Source organism: Triplophysa dalaica, chromosome 1, assembly GCF_015846415.1.
Source record: "Triplophysa dalaica isolate WHDGS20190420 chromosome 1, ASM1584641v1, whole genome shotgun sequence".
Classification (NCBI taxonomy): domain Eukaryota; kingdom Metazoa; phylum Chordata; class Actinopteri; order Cypriniformes; family Nemacheilidae; genus Triplophysa; species Triplophysa dalaica.
The window spans coordinates 16,093,333-16,117,329 of record NC_079542.1 but is presented as its reverse complement, the minus strand read 5'-3'; the positions used below and the strand labels follow the sequence as shown (position 1 = coordinate 16,117,329).

Below are 23,997 nucleotides of genomic sequence, written 5' to 3'. Positions count from 1 at the left end.
AGACACATATTCCCAAACATTGTGGCTTTGGCTTTTTTCCCAATTCCAGTGCTGCTCAATGATTTTATCACCATATTTACTTTTCCAACGACGAAAGCATTATATTCACACTGCCTAGCCGCTCCGCGCGCACCCTGCACTCCAGCTCCAAAATGACAAGCCCTCTCCTCATTTACATACTGCGCTCTGATTGGCCGGGGTGCAGCTGGAATAAGGGAATGGAATGCAATGAGTCGAGCAGGCGTGCAGTTTACCAGCCCGTTCAGACCCGGACTTGACCCAAACTTTACTTGAAGAAATGGATCAGAAGGAAAAAAATGCATTGCTTAGCCTGCACGTACATGCTGTGCTTTAACAAACCAGGAATAGTTCAATATCAGCGTCTGCAAGAATCATTACTAAATTGAATAACAAAACAAACTAATTTAACTGTTAAATGTTTATAGCTTTAAACTTTTTGAACCGTATTCAGGTTACAAAATGTCTTTAAATGTTTCTGTAATCTCTTTTCTTTGATATCCGAGCTCACTGAAAGCATAGCAAAGGAGGAAATTAAATTCCACTGTTAGTGTGTATGTGTGTGTACCTCTTGTTTGAATGACTTCTGAAAGTCTACTGTTAAGGACTTCTTCAAATATGAAAATCCTCGTCCTGATCAATAGAACAGATGAAATCATTAAGTGGATTTTATTGAAAAAACTCAGACAGCGCTAGTAAAGCACAGACAGATGACACAGAAAGAGCTTAAGAAGACCCAGCTGCACAGGCAATGTGAAGTGCACTGAGTTGACTGCATTTGAAGTGTGTGGTTGTGAAGTGTTTGAGAGGTGAGAGTCTCTTAAAGGAAGAGTTCACCCAAAAGAAGTCGAGAGGTATGACTAAGTTGAAATATGAACTGTTTTTTATGTCCTAAAATCTGACCATGATGAAAAAGACACATTATTCCACCTTTCTGCACATTCACTGATGGTATTAAAATAAAAAATCACTGTAATTCTTTGGAATTCTGGAATTTTCCATCTGCCTCTGAGGAGCCTTCCAGATGTGGAATTTCAGAACTCTTGCATCAGCACCCCAGCGTTGCATCATTACCGTTGCCTCGGTAAGGTCAATCAAAACCCAGACAGACACTTTGTACGTAACTTTTAACTGACACTTGTCAAAACAGGAAACCTCTGCAGAGTGATAAAGACGATAAGGGAAACACTCAGACTGTTGCGATAATGCAATGTATACAGAGACCACACAGACAGGTCTGAAACAGCTCCTTTATGTTATCTTGTCATATTAAGGAAGGATTCGTTTTGTTTAAATTCTACTGTAAGACCTCACCCGATGCAACAAGTTTTTGGTGACTTAAATAAAAGTGAAAGTGATACTGCTGGACGATGTGGCATAAGATTTTTGACCTTTTCGCAGCGTTCCATACGGAGTCAAAGGTGGAAATAACTGAATTTCACCATGTCTTCATTCCCCAAACCTTAAAACGTTCCTGTTATACATCACATGAAACAATAAACAGTATCAAGTCAAAACATAAGAACCGTGAACACAAAATGTTACATTTATTATAAAAGCTGACAAATGAAATTATTTTATAAAAAGAATATTTGAAAAAACATATTTGAAAAGACATCCAATGATGCTTTGCATTGACGTCACTGATAGTGCCTGATAGTCTCACTCAACTGCCTATATACAGTATATATAGAACAAAATCCATGCCTGATCTTAGTGCTATTAGACTTTAAAAAAAATAGGGATGATTAATTGTACACAACTAAGCCTTGGATTTTACAGTTGATGTGAGTTTACTCAAATGGGTGAAATATCACCATCTGTCCAGATTAACATATGAACATATCTTCTCTTCAGACCCAGTAGCATGAAAGTTGGACAAACATCAAAGTTTGAGGGTGGGACTGTGTATTTGACTATATTCCACCGTAGTAATTAAGCTTGCCACTGACGGTAGGAGAGCTGCGTCATTTCACAATCCCCATCATCAGGGTGTTCCCAGGATGTCATTCAACAAACAATACGGATAACCGCCATCACAGGTTTATTTCCTGTTCCTCTAAATGGTTAGCATCCATATGGCATCCAACAAGTTTTACCAGATACGGTGCTACACGAAGCCTCGCTCAGTACATATAATAACTACAATACTTCTTTTTCTTCTAATCGTCATTCTTTGCCTTTCAGGTTAGACTGGGGATGGCCATAGTAAACATTTAGAATAGCTTTAGAATAGCTTGGCTCACGGTCAGGGGTTAGTGTGGGAATTCATACAGGTGAAAGGAGTGGAAACCTGCTGCGCAGCAATAAGCGCTTCATTGAATGCGTCCACGTGTGATTATATACATTACACGGCGGTCGGTTCATTTGCTTAAAGCTCTACAGGTGTGTCATTCACACACCCGTCCTGGATTACCAGGATGTAAACATTATCAGGTCCTCACACACCTTCGTCACACCTCTCTCAACAAACACACTCTCAACCTCCTGGAAAGAAGTATGTATGTGCACACGCACAAACATTCTACAACAACGTGCAGTCTACACGCACTTGTGCATGAAAGAATGCAAGCCGCATGTTTGATCTCCCTTTTTTTGTGCCAAACACAATTAAATGACTGGTAGACTGACATTTAAGAGTACCATATTTATCATATCTTGAGATTTGGGTTGGTCTGCTTATCATGTTATAACCGTGGTGGGATGAGTTCAGCAACTTCGAGACAAACAAAGATTTGTTTCTTTTCACTCTAGTATTGTCATTTTTAAAAAGACCCTTATTAAAATGCTTTGTTTTGGTGGTCTCTCCCCAGCATTTCTCAGAGCAGATGGAGGACTTTTCCAATGACCTTTTCAACAGTTTTTTTGACGATCATCTGTTGGCGGAAAGGAACCCATTGTTGGATATGGACCTGGACCCTCCGAACCCTGACATCCAGGCAGAACACAGTTACTCTCTGAGCGAAGACTCTGCACCACAAAGCCCCTCTGTACCCATTAAGTCAGACAATGATGCAGGTTAGCAAAGATCTCTTGTGTTTTCGTAACCTTTTCATTATGTCTTGACACCTCTAACTTTTTTCCATCCACACAGAGACAGAGCGCATCCATGTGATCATACACTGTATCGCCCCAAGTTTAAGGGAACATTTTAGTCTATTCAAAGTGACAGCGATCAACACCTTTAGTTTACTATTGAAACTCTGTTTTGTTTCTCTGTGTTTGCTCTCTCTCTCTCCGTTATCTCCTGGAGCACCCGCGCAGCATAGGGTTCCTTGACAACGCTCAAGCCAAGAGCTCAGTCTACCATAGGATTCCAGGAAGACAGCCAACACTCACACTCGCTCACTCTTTCTGTCCGTCTGTCTCTCTCGCTCCCTTTCCCACACACACCACGATCAGGCCAGGGATCCGTAGTCATCCATATAATAAAAAGGAGTCTGGTTTCCAGCTTCAGATGGAGAATAGGTGAAGAAATGGGGAGGGCTGTCTCAGAGAGTTGCATCATCCTGAACTTGAGTTGACTGTGTGAGATGTGTGTGCAGACTGCGGCTCCTTTCCAGCAAGGATTTCAATACCAAAGCTTTGAATAGAACTACATTTAGGGTCAGTTTAAAGAATTTCTGTTTCTATCACGACCCTGTTGAAAAAAACAGCATATGCTGGTTAGGTATGTTTGGAAGCATGGTAGCTGGTTTGAGCTGGTTTAAGGTGGTCCTGAGCTAAATACCAGCACATGACCAGCTTAAACCAGCTCAAACCGGCTAAGGACCAGCTTAAACCAGGTAAAACCAGCTACCTTGCATCAAAACATATCTTACCAGCGTATGATGTTTTTTTTCAGCAGAGAAGGCTTGGATTCAAACTGACTTTGGAAACCCTAAAAGACCACTGTGACTTTACAGTCAATGTTTCAGTGTTATCCCCCATAGTGAAAAATAAATATCCTAAACTGTATTTGAAATGCATTTATTTCATGCCAAGTATACTGCAAATTCATTTACATCTTATGTACCTAATGAAAATACTCTGCGATTGTATTTATGATATACTAAATTGACATACTAATAGTCTGCCAAATGATGTACTTAATAAGTTTTAATTGTGCAGAAATAGTGCTGAAGTCCAACTAAAGATACAATTAAGTGTATTTGATTGTACTAAAGTGGAACTATTGCAAGTATTCTTCAGGTACACTTTAAATATATTGCATTGAAAGATTGATTTTGTTAAAAAATCATAAAATCCTTATCGAAAGTGACATTAGAACACATTTTTATGTCTTAATATGAAGAAATGCGCTTTGTGTATAAATAGTACTCCAAACAAATTTGTGTTATAATTGTATATAAGTATGTCACTTCACTAAACATGTTAATACATTTAAACTATACTTAGTGTGAAATAAATGCATTTTAAATTAATTGTTTTATTACTAGGGCCCTCTGACCCATAAACCTGCCCCAGTCTGTGGTATTAAGATTGTGAGGGGCAGTTAAAGTGGGCACTGGCTGATTCACTACTTTGTCTCCTGTTGCTCTGCAGTAACTTTATAGCCGCTAATGAGCATCGCTCTTCCGTCTCCTCTGGTCTGCAGTCGCCTCACTATGGAACCTGCTGTCCCCTTAGACATCAAAGCCTTACAGTGCCCTATAGGCATGAGCCAGTGGAGATTGGCTTCTTTTGGGTACTAACAAAATAGGAGGAATGTGTGGACATTTTTTATGGAAAATTACTTTGGATCAAAACTAATATGAGACATAAGCTGTGCCTGAAAATTGATTAAAACATTAGTTTACCCCAAAATGAAAATTGTGTCATCATTAACTCACCCTCATGCTATTCCAAACCTATGACTTTTTCTGCATAACACAAAAGAAGATATTATGAAGAACATTGCTAACCGAACAACACTGGGCCATATTGACTTCCATCATATGGTCACAAAACATTCTTTTGGACACAAAATTTGATTTTATATTCTTCTGAAGAAAGAATCATGTACAGGTTGAATAAACCATGACAGAATTTGTATTGTTGGGTTGACCAGCAAAACATCATTGAACAATCTCACCAGCTACATTTTGCACAGCTATTCTGTTCCTTCTGTTAGACCATCACAAATAGATCATGATGACCCCTCTGATATATACGTCTGTGAAAGAGTACTTTTAATTTACTCTAATCACATTTGAAAAAGCCATAGAGGCGTCTAATCCCTTTTGACAATAGAGAATGTGCGTAAGAGTGTGTTTGCTTTAGGCCATGCTGTCTGTTAAGAATCTCTTATGTTCTAATCTGCTGTATTGTTGAGGGTTTGGCCACTTTCACACAGGTTCCCCACAGTCAGAGGGCTTGAAAGTGTAAAATCCAGCGTTCTCCTCCAAACGTTAGTGCTCCTTAAGAGCTTTTTCTCTCCTGTTGTAATCAGACTCCTGCTGATATCCTTCCCCAACAGATGACTAACATGAAAAACCTGCCATCCTCCTTTACAAGGCCGCATAATGTTTTATCGATCCTGCGGTGGAGCCCGCAAACAAATGTTAGAGAGGGCAGCGTGATAACAAGGCTTTCACTATATGCCTCGCGTTCTTGCTCTTTGAAAAGTGCAGACGTGTAGAGCTGTTCTTCAGCCACCCCTTTATGCTTCTTCTCATCTAGAGTGGCGTTTGTGTTAACATTATAAAGAGAAGCTGGTTTGCGTTTACCTTCATTAGCTCTGTCTGTTCACCTCACCAGCATCATAGCAGCCTCCATAAAGAACTTCCTTTCATGGGGTCTGAAGTGTGAAATTTGTCACTTTAATGAAACATTTACTCTTGGAGATACATTTTAAGACCCCTTTGGTCCATTAGGACCCACATACATTAAATGACAAAATGTTTTAAATCTACAAAGCAGATGATCGACTTATTCGGGTGTTGTTTTTGTATTCTCATTAAACTGTCTGTAGATATTGTGCATGTTTTATGGAGATTTTTGAAAAATGGAAGTTACAGATCCCTCGTTTCAAGCATCACTTTAATTTCTAAAAAAAATTAAATGCAACATTTTTTATTTATTTGGTTTCATTTGTAAGACAACAATATTGATCTCCCCAGATTCTGATGGGATGTGGTCGTTCAGTCAGGATCTCACAGCCATCCTAGTGAAACAGGAGCCTAGTCTGATGTCTGAGAACAGCCCTGATACAGCGCCCTCTCTGGACGACACAAGCACCTGCTCACAGCCTCTCACTCTTGCCCCACCACCACAGAGGAACCAGACCGGGGACAAGGTAAGAGAGCAGATTATTACACTATCAAAAAAACTGTTGTAAAAAAAAAACAACACAATCCATGATATTTCTATGTGGGAAAAATCACACTGGGAGTCAAAAGTGCCCCAGAACTGTTCCTACATTCTTCATGTTCCTACATAGTTCCTGTTCCATACATTCTGTTCCTACATTCTTCCTACATTCTTCGCTGGTTCTTCAAGTCATTTATTAAGCATTTTTTCCCCTACTGTGGTAGTTAATGTTGGCCAAGAACTGTGTGGTTACAAGCATTCTTCCAAATATCTTTCTCTGTGGTCATCAGAACAAAGAAATCTAGTCAGATTTGGAACAATTTAAGGTTGAGTGAATGATTTCAGAATTTTTATTTTTTGGAGAACTGTTCGTTTAAGTCGGTGCATTATAGTGATTCTACTGCATGTAAGCTAGTGTAACACCAGGCATCTTGCATCCTAATGTGTAGTTACACCGCCAATGTAAAGAAATTACATTAAAACATTTCTGTTAAAGTTGCAATGTAGGATTTTTACTGGCCACTACTGGTGAGTTTGAGAATTGCAATCCACGACGGTGGTCACAACAGTAAAAAAAGGTATCGCCAGCTGAGGGGACATTTACACGATAAAAAATTGAAACGTTTTACTTGCGTTATCAAAACGATCTGCATTTACATGGATTATGTATTATGCATGCCACGGCAGTTGATGGCGTTGTTGCGCTATAAAAAAAACTATGTGCTTGCGCACATCGGCATAAACTCTTTTAATCTATAAAGTGCTTTCAATACACTTTGTTGGCGTGTGTGTGTTTATTGTAGTGTGCATACAAATACTATGTCTCCGCTTGTCGTAGTGGTGCAGTAAATCTACTTGTTACTTTATAACTGTGTAAAGAAGACACATGTCCGCTTTGCGCTCGATGTATAAAGACGACGCGTGTCCGTGCAGCATGCATTGTATAAACACGCTACTCACTTTATAACGCCGCAGGGCGATGTTCTCGTCCATCGATATGTTTCACTGTCACCCAACCCTAAAAAAATATATTAACGGAAACAACCATTTAACCTGTATGCTTATTGTTACAGATCTATAATTGTGTCAGTGTTTTATTAGCTGATTTTAGTTCGATTTTTTGCAAAACACACTTTGTAGGGCTTTTTGTTCGATAAGGGCTACTGTACTAAACATGGTGGCGTGACATGGCGAATTTCGTGTATGAAGGGCACCTCAGTATGTAGAAATAAAAAGGTCATTCTGGGGTAACAGAAACACAACGATTCATCACGTAAGGTCTTCTCTGTAGACATAGTTTTGTTTATTATATTGCATTTCTGTCAATAGATCCTCCTAAATATCCCACAATGCTCCTTTAAAAGATCGTTTCATGAGTCATCCAGCCATATTTTCACATCCACTGTAACAACGCTGTTTCCAAAACATCATTTTTTTGAGTGGCTAACACTGGATCTAATTGAAACTGAGCTGGTGGTAATGATCCTTGCACACACTGTGGACCAGAGGGACCATCGTGTTAGTACCACAAAGAGATACACACACGCATCATGTGCTCTTGCTCAGCTGGCTGCTCGATCCACTTCTCTGCCCGGCGAACATGTTCGCAGCTCGAGCGTGTGAGGGTCTGAACTTGTTGAAGCTGAGGGATCAGCTCCAGCAGCATCAGTATTGAGTTGAGAGAAGATTAGTTCTATGTGCAGATCTGGCAGCAAACTCGATTTGAGCATCCGAGCCATGGAATCGTTCTCTCCTCTCTCTGACTCCAGCTAACACGCACCAGACTTTCCGTCAGCTCCTATAAACCCTCTACAGGGAGCAGATCAATTGCGGCTGTTTGCCGTTTGAAGATACCTGTCGACAAAATAAGCAAACACGCAGAACAAGACTTGAACATTCTTTGCTCCAAATTAACAACAGGGTTTTGTCAAGAATAACGTGGCTTGAGGAAATCATATTCAGGATGGAAGAGGTTATATAAGAACAAGTGCTTTATTTAGGAAGACCAGCAAAACACACACACATGGCGTAAAGCTGTTCTGACGTCCCACTGGGATCTGCCGGACTGTCGGTGCAGCTGTACTAGAGAGCGTCCTCAAAGCGAGAGCTGTGTGGCACAGGAAGAGCAGACAAACACAAACCATAAAAGACATAACGTTACAAACTGACGCGCCATAATAACTATAATTCATAATCTGCATATATTGCATAATCCTTGAGCCATGCATTGAAACCTATTTGAGGCATCCTTGGACCCAAGAAAGAAATCCCAAATCTTGTTCCAACTAAAACAGTATATGACCCGATTTAGCTAAGGTTTAATTTTAATGACGCTTGACTAGAAAGGCTGGAAAGTACATTAGCTTTTTTAAAGGATGTTTTCTTAGGCTCTTCGGAAAGATTCCAACTAATGCGTATACACAGTTTATTCGCATCTGTAGCTTATTACATGTTTGTATTTGTTCAGTGATGGAATATTATAAGACATAATGGTCGATCCATAACACAGCAACTCTGTATTAGACAGTTACGTTTAGATTTGACAGTACTCCTTGGCATACCTAGAACCATTTTCTACATATTCTCATTGTTAATGAGCAGGGTTCCCAATCTTTTCAACCCACATCCCCCAAAAAAGCAGTTTCAGTGACTCAAGACCACCACTATTTTTGGAGGTGGTTACATTATAGAAACGTTGCACGCAACTGCACACATACATTTATTAGGTCTATACAAACACACGCATAATGACAACACAATTGAACATAATATTATTTGATAGTCATTCTCTCATTACTTTACTTGTTGTTATACAAAAACAATGAACTATTACTACAGAAGGTCAAATTTCATAAAACGGATTTAAATGCTGATAGATGTCGTTTTTATGCAAACGGCAGTCACTTTTTGTACCCGAGGTCGATGGCCTCTCTGACTGTGGCGCCCACCTCTGCTGGCCTCTCTGCATTGTCTTTGGTCGATATTAACCAACGTTTCCTTTCGACATATAAAAATAACCTTTATAAATGCACATAAAGTGCACATACGGGGATGTTTAACATGGTGCTGTAAATGTACTTGCTTCACCTAACCTAATGTGGTTGCCGATGTCGTTAATGCGACTTAATCACCTCAGGGGTCACGATAGAGGGGAAGTGAATTCAAAAGGCTGATGGCTTTGTTATTTACATGGTTTTATTTTGGCTTAACTAAAATTTCTGATAATAAAAATATGATTTCTGGGAATCATCTTGCGTCTCCCCCCGGGGGGCTAGAGGAGCTAGAGGAACATAATGTCATGGACTTACAACTTTCCAGACGGTGGCAGATGCCTAATGTATTGTTAAATGGTACTGCATTCTGTATTCAGGTGTCTTGTAAAGCACCTTTATCAGCTTTAAATTGTTAAAAACACACATGTTGACTCAGAAAAAGAAGCGAGGGGTCTTATCTGAGGCTCGTGTCTCTCTCTGTGTGTTCATGATCACTGGTCGCTGACCAGACCTTGTGTGGTTAGCCTTTGCTCTGTCAGTATAAACAGTTTGAGTCTGTCTTCAGCTGTGTTTACTGTCTCCATATCCAGCACAGAGCACGATTATTCCAGTATAACAGTACAGTACTGGTTTGATCAAATAGTGCTGATCATCAGAGATTCTCCAACAGAGCTTTGATACTCTCCACATGCTGTATTTTTGCTGTGTGAAATGAGGACACACTTCATAAGCATCTCTTTTATGGTTTAACAATAATTTTTGTTGTTTGTTTGTTTTTATTGTCTCAGGGTTCCAAAGGCATGAGCTCAAATTCTGTTCCTGCCATCAAAGCAGAGCCCAGAGAGGTGAACCAGTTTCTTAGTGTCCCCTCAGGTAGGTTTGGAATCTCTCTTCAGTTTAACCTTTGCCCTCTAACACCTGTGCAAACACACACTCTGCAATTTGTGTGATCATGTGTGTTCGAATCATGATAAATGTCATGGCAGCTTTGATGCAGTGAAAAGTGCACGTACCTTATAAAGATCTAGTGTTATATGGATATGCAGGTTTCTCTTTTTTGTTGCTTTCAAAATTGTTTCCATTGTCCTTAATATAAAACTGTACAAATAAAATTGAAACCACAGTTCAAATGAGCACACTAAATTATATATATATTTTAGGCATAAAATAACAAGCCAATGCACTCAGTATATAGCATTTATTCACCAGATATGGCCAATAAAAATCTATAAAAAAATTCTGCTCTTGTTGTGAAGTCAGGGTTCAGGGTTAAAAATACTGTAATGGTGTGTTCCTTTTCCAGAGTAAATGAGATTTAGTCTTTAGAGTGTTTCTTTATTTAACTTTTGCATGTGTTTGAGAATTTCTCAGATCTCAGCATTTGTCCACTCTCTGAATGGCCCATTGATGAGAACAGGGTCTAAGAGAGGCACATTTTGGTGAATGGGAAAACACTTTGAATTGTTTAGTTAACAACGGATTTGTTCTGATAAAATGATTTGATTATTTTTTAAGTTTTAATGAATTTTGGTTTTAAATTACCATGAAATGACAAAGGATATTTCTAAAGTATGACTTTTATTCTACACATTGGTCTTCATCCATATGCATTTCTGAGTAAACGCTTGTCTTATTTGTATGCATGCATGTGATGTTTTGTCATAGTTTAGGGTTAGGGAAAGTAACTAGATATTTATGATATTGAGATTTTAGGCCCAAACTGTAATAGTACCTGAATACAACACACACAAACACTCTTTTCGGATCATTAATGTGAACACTAATGTGTGATGCGGGTGTGTGATTTTCCAGAGAATTTAAATACTGCCACCATTATGCTGCCGAGAAAATCACTTAACCCTTTACTCAAAAGTTAACCCTGAAGCCTTTACTTATGAAAGTTAGTCCAGTGTCACTGTCTCATAAGTGTACCGCAAATCATTTTGGATGAAAAGCATCTGTTAATGGCAACACCTGCATGACTGGTGTGTGCAGTGTCTGTCTCGCAGTATGACGTCCTCTCATCCTGCTCATCCAGGAAAAACTGAATTTGAAAAGTGCTTTGTGTGTGCTGGGGCATCGCCAGACCAAACACATAAACCAGTCCAACACCTACCAGACTCTAAACAGCAGCTTTGTGCATGCATGTGTTGTGTGTATAACATTCAAAGACTTACCCAAAGGATTAGCTTTTACCGGTGCTTGCTGCTGACAGGTGAAGGGATAAGAATATGTTACTTTTTTAATGTACACTTTTTACTTAAAGTGATACTTTAGGGCCAAAACAAAATGATACCATGTTTTACCCTTAAGGCAGTCCTAGGTGTATATAACTTTCTTTTTTCAGACGAATACAGTTGGAGTTATAATACCATTTATCTTTGCTCCTCCAAGCTTAATAAAAGAAGTAAATGGAGGATCAGATTTTGAAAAAAAATTGCATCCATCGATCAAAAAACTGCTCAACATGGCTCCATGGTGTTAATAAAGGCTTTCAGAAGCGAATCAACTTACGACACGCCTGCATCATTTCCCTGAAAGTCATCCTCTCTGGCAACAGCCGACGGATAACGGAAGTTAGACATTGTTAATAAAGTTGTAAATATGAACATTTATCTTAAATTAATGCACCCTGTCCCTAAAGAAGGCCCTTATTAACCCCATGGAATCAAGTTGAGCAGTTTTCAGAGTGATGCACTTTTTAAAGCTTCAAAATCTGATCCTCCATTCACTCCTGTCTTTTCCATACAGTAACAATTCTTAGTGACTGTCTTTCATGCTCCAAAAATGAAGTAAAGTATCATAAAAGTGTTCCATATTTTTTATTTCCTCACATAAACCTATCAAATGACTTCAGAACTTGGAATATAGCGCACAAATTATTTTTTATCTTTTCTGGAGCTTGACAGATGGTCAATGTAAACTGTCACTGTAAAAAAAAAGACATTGAAAAAACGAAGCGTAAATTGACCTTGCTTGCATTTGGAATGAAATGATAGTTAGGAAATAAAGATCAAATATTAATTTTTGACTGAACTATTCCTTTAATCTGATGTATGTCAGATATTTAGTACCGTTACAGTCAAGCAAGTCTGTGGAATTAGTGCCATGTGGAATCAAAACCTATCATTATAGAGTTCAGTTGTTCCAGCTGGAGATTAACAGCAGTCACAGGTGTTTTAGGTGCTTTAAGATTATTGCTCTGTTCCCAACAGATGAGCATCTGCGGTTACCTCCCACTCCCCCCAGTAGCCATGGCAGTGATAGCGACGGATCCCAGAGCCCACATTCACTTCCACCATTAAGCCCTGGTCACCTGCAGAGCCCACATTCACTGCCTTCCTCCAGCCCTGCCCGGCTACAGGCTCGAACCTCTGCAGCCATCTCCTCATCGCCGCTTCTCACTGCCCCCCATGTGAGTCATGCACAATACATTATACGGTTACAGCATGAAAATCGTAAAACAGAACACTGTTTTCTAAATGTGCAACACATGCATCAGTACAAATTGAAAAAACCTGTGTTTTGTTATTAATATGCAGAAGCTCCAGGGGACATCAGGCCCTTTAATGTTGACAGAAGAGGAGAAGAGAACTTTGATCGCTGAGGGATATCCTGTGCCCAACAAACTGCCCCTCACCAAAACTGAGGAGAAATCCCTCAAACGTGTCCGCAGGAAAATCAAAAATAAGGTATTAAAAATGACCACATACTCTTAAAGCGGAGGTAACACGTGCAGTTTCTGCAATCTCATTTTAATCTTGACTACCTATAGAGTAGTATTGCATACTTTGTATCTTCAAAGAGTATTTAGTTTGATCACATTTATAAAAGATAGGTACAGCTGTACGATTATTTCTGTTAACAGACAGCCTCATGAAGGCGTGCAGAGGGGAGGAACTAAAGCACGAGCACAAAATAAATTATCGCATTATCTCTACATAACTATTGATTCACGATAAGTTTGCGTCGTTTACATGCACATATGCACCAATTGCCAACAAAACATATAAAACATTATATAACGTTCGTCACTGAAGTGCAGTGAACAAACAAACACAGCTGAACTTCAGTAACACGATCGAAGCACGTTGGTGGGCGTGCTCTTTCATTTCGCACTCGCTGGTTGACATGTGGGCGTGCTTTTCCGGGAATTGTACAGTAAGGTTCCAAGAAACCTTGTTACGTGACGGAAATTCTGGTTCGAAAAAACTTTCAGAAACCAAAACGAACCCTGGGGGAGTGAATCGAGCACAGAAATACTATGTGATACGTCCAACTCGTTTTTTGACAAGTTAACCATGCTAAGCATGAGAAGACAGCACATTTAACAGTGTAAAGAAGTCAGAATGCATGAAATAGAATTTTACCCCTCCCCCCTTTAAATAACTATTTCACAAATTCTTAAAACTCACAATGGAGCACTTTTATGGTGCTTTTATTGCCATTTTGAAGCTTTGAAGACCTCATTTATTTCAAGGATATAAAAGGGGGTTTTAAAATTCATCTTTTGTGCTCCACAGAAGAAAGTGCTTGCCATTACATAAATTTGTTATATGTTAATAGAATTTGTACAGAATGACATCGATGCAAAACTGTTGTCTAAATATTAAAACTCTAATTCAGTCAGATGTTCCTATTATTTTGTTGCTTTTGTATGTTTTAAAGCTATGTCAGTCCTCATCAATGTTTACATTTATTTCTAGATCTCTGCACAGGAAAGCCGTCGAAAGAAGAAAGAATATGTGGAGTGTTTGGAGAAAAGGTAATTTGATTTATTTCTCAGTTTATTCTTCCACACCTTCTCTCGATTTCTGGCTGCTCTTTTATGTCTCTTCCTTCCATTGTTTGACTAGCATCCACTCTCCCGTCTGCTCCTCTGCACCCTCATCATTCTGTCTCTTGGTTGACCTCCTCTCCTTTAATATTCACTTCTCGCTCACCCCAGCGCACTCTCCCTACAAAATACTGTGTGCTCTTTTATAGATTTGTTGTGTGAATGTGGCCAATGACTACAATCCATGCACTCATTGGGGTGTGTATGTGTGCATGTGCGTTTCTATGACTCATTTTCCCTTTTGTGCTGCTGTTAGGCTCTAAGGGGTTTGGATAGTGTGCTGGAGAAACTGGACTTACACTTGACACAAATACAATGTTTTTCCACTGCTTCATACTGTAGCTGTCATTATTGTGTATGATAAATTAATTCACGTGCATTTGATTTGATGATGTAAAGTCAGAGCTTACGGATCATAAAGCTAACAAAGGAAGCAGTTTATTTACGTGTGTGAATCTGCCATTGTGGCACTAGTATTAAAACAATCTTTTCCTTCTCCAGAGTGGAGAACTATACATCAGAAAACAATGAACTGTGGAAAAAGGTTGAGACGCTGGAGAACGCAAACAGGTGAGATACCACATGTGTGTATGCGTTTATTTGCAGCAATAACTTTATAGGAGGATCTTTCTTTCTTCTTCTCTTTCTAACCACATTTGCGGTAAGTGTGCGCAGCAGCATCTGTGTAGTCAGCAGGTGATGTTAAGTCGGTCCAGATGCACGCAGGTCTTAACCTTCCCTTCCAATCATATAGAGCAGCACCTTTTTATTCACTCCTGGGTGGCCTAGTTAGAACACAGGCACTGTCGACAGGGTGCTGTCTTTTCCTACTGTTTGCCGGGAGAGAAAGCGCAGTGGGGTGATCGGGTGTTATCAAAGTCAGCTCTTTTTTTGCGGGTTCGCTGTAAAACCTTATTAAAGACAGCAGCACTAAATAATACACATTCAAATAACTACAATAGTTTTTGGATGGGTATCAAGGAGGTACAGCGATAACTTTGGTGTAGCATGGAAATACTGTGGTTATATTTCCTAAATGGTGCAGTGGTCTATTTGAAGGTTCACTTTTTTCACAACAGATTTGTAATTTAGTTTGTGTTAAGACACTTAATGTCCTGAAAGGACACATCAGGTGTTTACTTTGACTGTCAACGTGTATGTTGTTTGTTATTCCATCTCTCTCTCACTTGGCATAAGCTAAAAATAGGGAATATTTTTGTTTTTTGTAGCAATGCAACTGTCAGAAGTGCTTTACGTAAACAGGCTCTCCTGTTTTTGCTGAGTGGTTGATGTCCTAAGGACAGCATCATGTTGACCCTGGGACAACATTTACATCAACCAATCAGATTTCAGAAATATGTTTACAGTTTATTTTTAATTAATCTATAATTAAAATTAATCTTTTTCAACCAGGATTAGGTTCTTCTAGACCATTGTTTTTCACTTATCATTTCCCTTTGATTTTAGGGGTAAGTTATGGTTTGGTGTGGGTGTAGGTTTTATTTATAAATATGTTGTCCTTAGGTCAACAAAATATGTTGTTATGAGGACATCAACCGCTTGGCAAAATCAGGTCGAGCACGTGGGCAAGAGAGAGACATGAAAGTGTGTGTTTATGTTTATAGTAACGTTTTCCGAGTTTTAAATAGGATTGGCTCAGGCCTCTTATTAACGGCACACACATCACGCAGCACGGTGCCTGTCTGCCCCTCATTACAGCATAATAAGTAAGTCTATGTGAGTGTGTTGGCTTTCTGCCGATTCTTGTTGAGATGGAGCCCTCACAGTAAGCTAGTAGAATTCAAAGAGACAGCAGGGGTTTGTGTTTTGTGTGGTGGGTGGGTCGTATATTAATGTGGAGTAAGCCAGTGTTTATATAATTCAAGTGAGATGATTATTGTTAGTTCAATAAGACAGTAGATGCCTGAGCTCTTCTTCACTGCTGAAAATGTACCATTTAGAAAATAATCCGAATCACATCATGTGCTGGCAAACAGAGCTGCAGGTTTGAACCCAATAAACTGTCATTTAGGGGAGATATAGTCTGCCAAGTAGTAATGTAGATTTTTTAGGTTTTCTGTCATGGTGCAATGGCTCCACCTGGTGGTGAAATAGTTTTTTGAGCTTAATTTATTGATAAAGTATACGTAATATATACGCATACGCATATAAAGTATAAAATATAAAATATGTTGAGGTAAGTTTTAGTTTTCATCACTGTCTTTTGAAGCAGATAAGAAATTCTGAAGTAATCAATGTTATATTCTTCTTAGTACATAAATTAGTCATTTCTTACTTAATCCACTAGGGAGAACTATGTCTTTGTGTTGCCATTGAATTTGTCTGCCTAAAGGGATAGTTCACCCAAAAATGAAAATTCTGTCATCATTTACTCACCCTCAGCTTGATCCAAACCTGTATACATTTCGTCGTTCTGCTAAACACAAAGAAAAATATTAGGAAGAATTTCAGTTACCAAAAAGTTCCCCATTTACTCCAATAGTATTTATTTTTTCAGATGAGACCTGTTTGGTTACTGACATTCTTCAATATATCTTCATTTGAGCGTTTACATTTTTTGGGGGTGAAATCCCTTAAGTCTGATTTCCTAGACATTCAAATTAAAATACTAACGTACTGACCACTAGACATACAATGTTTAAAAAATATTACGAGAAGCGTTACAGGGTGCACAGTAAAGACTTTAAACAGTAGTATGCTGCATTGTCATTACTTTACTTAAAATAACATATTCTTCTACATTTTTTGATCAAATTTTTGACTAAAATGCTTTAAATGCTTTCCCGTGGCTCAGTGCATAGAGCATGGCACTAGCAATGCCAAGGTCATGGGTTCGCACATATTCAGAAACAAATGTATAATACAATGCAATGTAAGCTGCTTTGGATAATACCGTCTGCCAAATGCATAAATGTAATTTTAAATATTGGCTGTCAGAACGGAAAAAAAGCAGTCAATGTTATAATAACCTATGCATACATTTATTCATTTAGCTTTATCCAAAGCAACTTACAAATGAGAGAGCATTTTAAAATAAAATCAAAAGCTAAACAATAATAAGTTTATTCATCATACTGATATCAAACAGGCAAGTTGACACGTTGCATTGTGGGATACATTACCTCATGCATCTCATTCTTTTTTTATTGCACGTTTTTGTAAAAAATAGTCTGTTACAGTACATCTGTGTATTCCATGCATACAGAGACTGTACATACTAAGCATAGTGTACATACCATATACTGCAAAAACTTAGTATGATAGTATGAATTTTAAACATACCTACAGATTTTGGGACTATAAATGTCAGTTTTGTCACCATGTCAAAATCCAGTCCTGTTACTATGCATGTGTTGTGTGGGAGAGGCTACATGAGAAAGTATAGCGCATGTTTGAAACTTGAAATGCCTAAGCTAAGAAGCTAATTAAAAAGGAAATGAATTAACACCCACTCTGTCCATGCAGAGACATTGAGGAGGAGGAGGTAGACTGTGTGAGAGACTGTGCAAGTGCTATGAAGGCGAGTTTAGCTTATGTAACACAGTGGCGACTAATATCTGTATTATCCTCACATGCTTTCTAAGTTAAGAAACAAGAGAAGCATGCTGTAAAAAACACCTTTGAGAATAGTCCATATAGCCAACAGACACAAACACACTGCCTACACCATGAACTGACTATACTAATCTTTCCTCTTTTGTGATTTGTGTGTCCTCATAGGTCTCTCCTCCAACAGTTGCAAAGACTACAGGCTCTAGTGAGCGGGAAAGTGCCTCGATCCTGCAAGATTGCCTCCACACAGACCGGAACCTGTCTCATGGTATGTACACTGCACATAACAAAGACACAAACATTCACTGCTCAATCTCTTTGTCGCTTGTTTTAACGCGTTCATTTACTCACACATATATAATTGTTCCTCCCTAAACAAATCAAAATATTGTATCTTTATCGACAAATGTTTAGTCTGTCTAGTTAAGTCTAGCGTGTCTTTTAATATAAAAGTAGATGGTGCTCAGCGCTGTTTTGACAGGTGTAGTGAAATTAGATTACAGTGGGGTGGTGTGCTCACCGTGTGTGTGGTTCCTCCTCCTGGCCAGGTGGTGGCGCTGTGCTTTGTGTTGGTGCTGGGCTCACTAGCTCCCTGCCTGCCTGAGCTCTCTCTCTACTCTTCCTCCTTATCCACATCATCCTCACACACGGTGAAGTCCGCACCACTGCCCTCAGGTGACCTCTACACCACCAGCCAGGGTATGTTTCATGTGCCAAATAAGAGTGCATAGAAGTGCATGACTTGTAAAAACCAATTAAATGTCCCTGCACGTGAGCAATTATGAATTTTTAGATTCATACAAATACATCTTAAAACAGAGGTATCAAAACTGAATGCTTTCACTGACTGCGGTTGTCTGATGGCTTTCTGACACATAATACAGGAAATTACCCAGCCAGATAATAGCTTTGTGTCTTTGATCGCACTTTGATAGTTCACCCCACGAGAGAGTGACAAAGCACGAGGCCGTCCGACTAATAATCCGTTCTGGTTATTATTAGAGCCCTCGAACTGACAGTGACCATTCTCACCCTGAGATTACTGTCATGCATCCCAGAGAGTTTAAGATCGAAATCATTACTTCCCTTTGAGGAGATTTCACAATCCGCTTTCAACTTCACAACACACATAGAGCGTACACGCTAACACACAGAGCCACGTCTATTATGGCTCTATCAAAGCCATGCTTGAAAGCAGATTCAAAGGCCTCATCTATTTTCACAAGGGCCCTACAGACCCGGCCCGGGGCTGATAGCGACTGGGTTGCTGTAGTAACCGAAGATCATGCTAACCTTAATGCATGCTGGCGTACATAAGAAAAAGAGAATAGCGCACTCCAGATCTTGCTCTTTCGTTCTCCCTTAACCACGCACAAAAACACTTTTTTTGCACCACTCGTGAACAAGCTCCCCGTCTCAAAGAAAAGAAAATAACTTTCTTCTCTGTGTGTGTGCAGTCCGCTCCCGCAGTCTGCTCTTCTATGACGAGGAGACCGCAGTGGAGGACGGCAACAGGGGCCTGCTGAGCACGGAGAGGATGGAGGAGGGGTCGCGGCATTACGTACAGGACCCGAAAGAGACCCACGAACACCACCACGCTGCTCTCACGAGCAGGTATTTGAGCCAGACCCAGTCGGAACCTTCAGGCTATAGCAACCGGTCCGCGACCCCCCTCCATTCCCCAGAATCACACTACCACTCCAGGTGAGACATTGTGTTTCAGGACTCTCAATTCATTCGGAGATGTTCACTTCGTGGCATGTAAATAATTCAGACTGGTTTCTTTTTCTCAGAAAACAGGATCCCGTGGGAGTTGCAGAATATTTCTAACCCTTCTGGGTGGAGCTGCCTGTATCACACAGACCTTCACTTACAGCAGATGACCCAGCACTACCCGACCACCCTTGTCATTCCAGATCCTGAACCCTAGTGAACCCACATGCCTCATGACCACGATCCAACTCAACCCCATTAAACATTCCAGTTACAGTGACCAACAAAACTTACTTGTGAGAGGACAACACATATTTATGTGTACATACATTTATCCATCATGTATAAAAAGGCTGCTGAAACTTTACCAGCACGCACTGAGTTTGCAAGATGAAGAGAGAGATGATGTGGGCGGTTGTGGGCGCTGCTCTGTTTTAAATGGATGTGAGACTCTGAAATACTTCATCACGCCGGCAGGGGACGGGAACGTTTATGAGTGTTTGTTTTGATTTTCCTTGAATGCCATAAGACTGTCCATTTAGAACATATCCTGAAATCCCAAAGAGCTTGTTTTGTGTTTATGACGTTATTTTAAATCTCTGCATGTTTTCCAGCAGGTGTGATCACAGGTGCCTGACGCACTTTGCGGTTTGAAACCTGCTTTGACAGGATTTTCTTCCTCTGCCATTTTGGCTTGTTTTTCCCTTATAAGTCAAAGCTGGATTGCACTTGTTTTGCACTATGAAAACTAATTGATTTAAGTGCCTTCACATTCTTTCTCATGAAGTCATATTTAACATAGTCCTTACCACATATTTTTCCTTGAATACTTTCCATTTCTTTGCCTACTTTTATTGACAGCAGGTTTTACTTTATTTTTGTTTTCTACTATTAAGAGGCAGAGGATTTTGTACTGAAATGCAAATTTTATCTGTAATATATTCTAGTATTTGCAGCATCCAAAAAAGAGCATATTTATTTTATGCACAAAAAAAGTATGATAGTTATTGTGTGTGTGTTTTTTTTTAAGAAAGATGATGTAACGTTTACATGATCTTGTTGTCATAACTGTTAAACAGTTTGTCTTTTAACTTTATTTCTGTGTAAAGAAAGTTTTGTATATATAGAGAAAAAAAGAACAGGGACAATCAAATCCTGTGCATGTTTGGTCTTACAATCCACAAAATTTCAAAAAAATATTGCCCAAAACAGCTATTATTACAACTGCTATTATTCTATTGAGGGAAAGAAACTTTATTGAAAAGAAATTCTTTAAATTTTTTCACAACGTAATGCATATTTTTTATATTTTAACTTTTCCCAAAATAACTGTTTAACTACTGTAAAATGTATCACGAATCCCAGATTAGTTAATAATGCAGTTTTACAAACATGTACTTTTTTCATTTACAGAAATTGTATGTTTTAGAAGCAGAAACAATTTAATTTTGTTATAATTTTAAACAATGCTCTTTCTCACTTCAACCAAGGGATTTATTTTATTGTACAGCTAGAAAATAACCACTGATGGTCATATTTTAGAATTAAGTTTTTTTGTGTCTAAGTTAATTATTGTAATGATACAAGGGGTTGTCATTAATGAATCTGTGCTTGTCAGTGTTTATAAAAGTACTCTGTGGTATATGTGCCATAAGGAAATCTGGGTGTGGCTACTTAAGAAATAAAAGAACACTAAATAGCATCTGATTAGTGAAAGCTGTATTAGTGTCATGCTCAAGAGCTTTACATTTGTACAGGTTTGGGACAAAGCACTCATCATGACCGCTGTTATTATCATGTTTTTTATGATTTGACTGATGTGATTTGATAATTTGTATTCATTTTGGACTGGAACATTTTAAGTACTACTTCGGAGGATAAATGGAAATTCTGTAACTTGAGTGCACACTAGTCAAAAAAAGTCTCAAACCTGGAAACCCAAAATATTATTTCTGAGTTATGACAATGGCCTCTGTAATTGTTGTTGGTCTTATCTGTACCTTTGCCCTTATTTGTCTTTTGTACATATGACTGATGATAAATGTTGGCTGTATATATGGAGGACGTATTTTTATATTTCCATTGCTTTTTGTTATTCACAGTTACAGTAGACACGGGGGCATGTGGTTTGATTTGTATCTGTGTATGGATCTGGCTCCTTATGTATCTTTGCGCTGAGCTCATCCTGTTGTCTTGTTGTTTCTGTTTATTTTCAAGTAGAGTTAGAATTAAGCAAAATACAAAATTTGCAGATGCAACTCATTGTCTCCTTGTTGTCTCTGTTGTCTTGACACTTAACTTTAAAAATAATATAAAACTTTATCATAATTAATGAACTAAATTGATGGTGAGTATAAGGGAGTTGTTGGGGCCAGCAAAATCAACACCCGTTTTCAACCAGTCAAGCATATACTGTATTTTCTTATTTTAACCACTAGATGTGAGCATTCACTCAAAAAAATCCTGGGTTGTTTCTTTTTATAATCTGAAGAACATTTTCTCACCACAATTAACCTTTTGTGAGACAGGTTCTTCGGATGTTAATGGTTCTTTATGGAACCATTTAAACAAAAACAGTTCTTCTATGGCATCATGAAGCACCTTTATTTGTAAGGGAATTCTTCTCAGGGCAAACACATTGATAAATTCAAACCACATTCAAACTTAACACGTAACTCGCTTTAACAACACATACAGCATTTATTCTCATGTAACATTTATAATTTATTCACATATATTTTGTGAGAATAATAAATAATACTTACCTGTATTTATAAGAAAACCAATTCTCTACTGCATCTTTTATAATATGGAACTGTATATAATAAAACCCAGAGAGATGGAAGTAATGGAGATAAGAGATGGAGAGAGGAGGAGGGATGGAAGATAGGATCAAATTGTTGTTGGCTGTCTACCTCCCACACAAATATCTATATCCCATGCCAGTATATGAATGTGTTATTGTGTACTGTTGCTCTATTTTTACTTCATAAAATATGACTATTTTTGCAACTATGATGTCGATTTCATAGCTAATATATCACAGTGTCTCAATTTACCTTCCTATTTATTTTGCATAGTGCAGTTTCACAGATTTCAAATGACTGATGACTTTAAATGAAACTCTTTACATAGAGTTTTAATGGAAAAAGTAAATTAAAAACTTAGGCTATTGCTCACAAAGAGGAACTCATTTAATGATAATAAAATATAGTTATAGAAATACATATACCTTTATTGATTAAACAGTTTTAAATATATTGTTAACTATAAACAGAGATTTCAGTTTGACCCAGGACTTACACTTAAAAATGATGGGAAATATGAGTTCAAGAGTTGTTACTATTATTACTGGCTGGGGAGGACTTTTGAGAAGATATAATTGCTTTAAAAGTGGCCAGTCAAGTGCTCTGTTTTGGCTGGGTTGAATTAGAGGTTATCTTCTTCAACCATGGCCATATTTTGTAATCGTACATCATCTGTAATTTAAAAAAAAATATTCAATCACAAATACAGAAATGCCTTTAAGATAAATCCAACCTCAATTACATTGTCTACTGGGGAAATATATACATCTTTTTAGTGTGACTGCATTCAGAGTTGACACAATTTTAAATTCTCTCTTGTTTTTCTCTTTGGATAAAAGCATCTGCTAAATGAATAGATGTAAATGTAATACTTTCATAATTATCTTTCTGGCATTGCGACCAGTGATTTGTGCTGCAAGATAAAGGCAGAGAAACTAACATTTCATGACTCGATAAATTTGTTTTTACTGAGCATGGTATTTATTTTATATTTAATACCTTTAAACAGACAATTAATTTGAGAACAATGCTTTATTTGAACACGGAAATAATCTTTCTTCCGAGTCTGTATAGGCAATAAACCGTTTCTATCACACGCCCCCTCATGTCAACAGGCTGACTGTAGAATTCAAAGGAAAAACGTCACCGTGTATTTCTGACTCCATGTTGTTGTCAGGTTTAAAACTTTAGGTTAAAAGAAATCTCTTCACTTCCACCATCCTAATCCTTTGTAGGATTGCAGTGATTTATGCCACTGGCACTGCCAGGCAGCTAAAGCCTCGTTTAGTAGGATAGGGGATTATGTATGAAAACGTAAACGGGCGTAGCCTAGATAGCATTCTTTTCTATGATTGGACAATTCTGCAGGGCTAGTAAAAATGGGCGGGATTTATTGCCATTCTGCCTTTTAATTGGATAATTCTGGAGCGGTAGTTGAGGTGGGCGTGGCCTCTTGCCACAGTCAGCTGTGTGTTTCGCGGTGGTCGTCTGCTCGAGAGTCCACAGACAGCAAATTCTTCCGCAACCGAAGGTAATGACCAAAACTATCACAAACTGCCCGGAAACACAATTTCGCTACTATTTCAACCGCGCAACCTATCACCTGTATATAAACACAGCGAGTGTAACTTACCTTTCATTGGCACACTTTTTATTAACGGTTGTTTGGTAGTAACTAAATGGCAGAAGCGTCAGGCGCCAACGTTGACGGTTCGTCCCGCGCTGCGCACAGTTCCGCGGACTCACTGACCATGGTCGTGGTGCC

At 38.7% G+C, this 23,997-nt stretch overlaps 1 protein-coding gene across 2 annotated transcripts in view; it reads left to right on the top strand.

Annotated features, from left to right (window-relative positions):
- The window catches only part of creb3l1 (cAMP responsive element binding protein 3-like 1), a 28,440-nt gene extending 7,313 nt beyond the window's left edge, over positions 1-21,127 (top strand). Inside the window, exons 2-12 of one of the 2 annotated variants that reach the window (XM_056759365.1) lie at positions 2,832-3,036; positions 6,120-6,295; positions 10,091-10,175; positions 12,518-12,717; positions 12,845-12,994; positions 14,009-14,067; positions 14,641-14,709; positions 17,881-17,980; positions 18,261-18,411; positions 19,170-19,416; positions 19,506-21,127. In XM_056759365.1, coding sequence (XP_056615343.1) covers positions 2,832-3,036; positions 6,120-6,295; positions 10,091-10,175; positions 12,518-12,717; positions 12,845-12,994; positions 14,009-14,067; positions 14,641-14,709; positions 17,881-17,980; positions 18,261-18,411; positions 19,170-19,416; positions 19,506-19,542 — 1,479 coding nt within the window. In that variant the 3' untranslated portion in view covers positions 19,543-21,127. Of the gene's footprint in view, positions 1-2,831; positions 3,037-6,119; positions 6,296-10,090; positions 10,176-12,517; positions 12,718-12,844; positions 12,995-14,008; positions 14,068-14,640; positions 14,710-17,880; positions 17,981-18,260; positions 18,412-19,169; positions 19,421-19,505 lie in introns of those variants that run through there. The other variant, XM_056759374.1, reaches the window with a different exon arrangement.
- Positions 21,128-23,997: the final 2,870 nt, after the last annotated feature.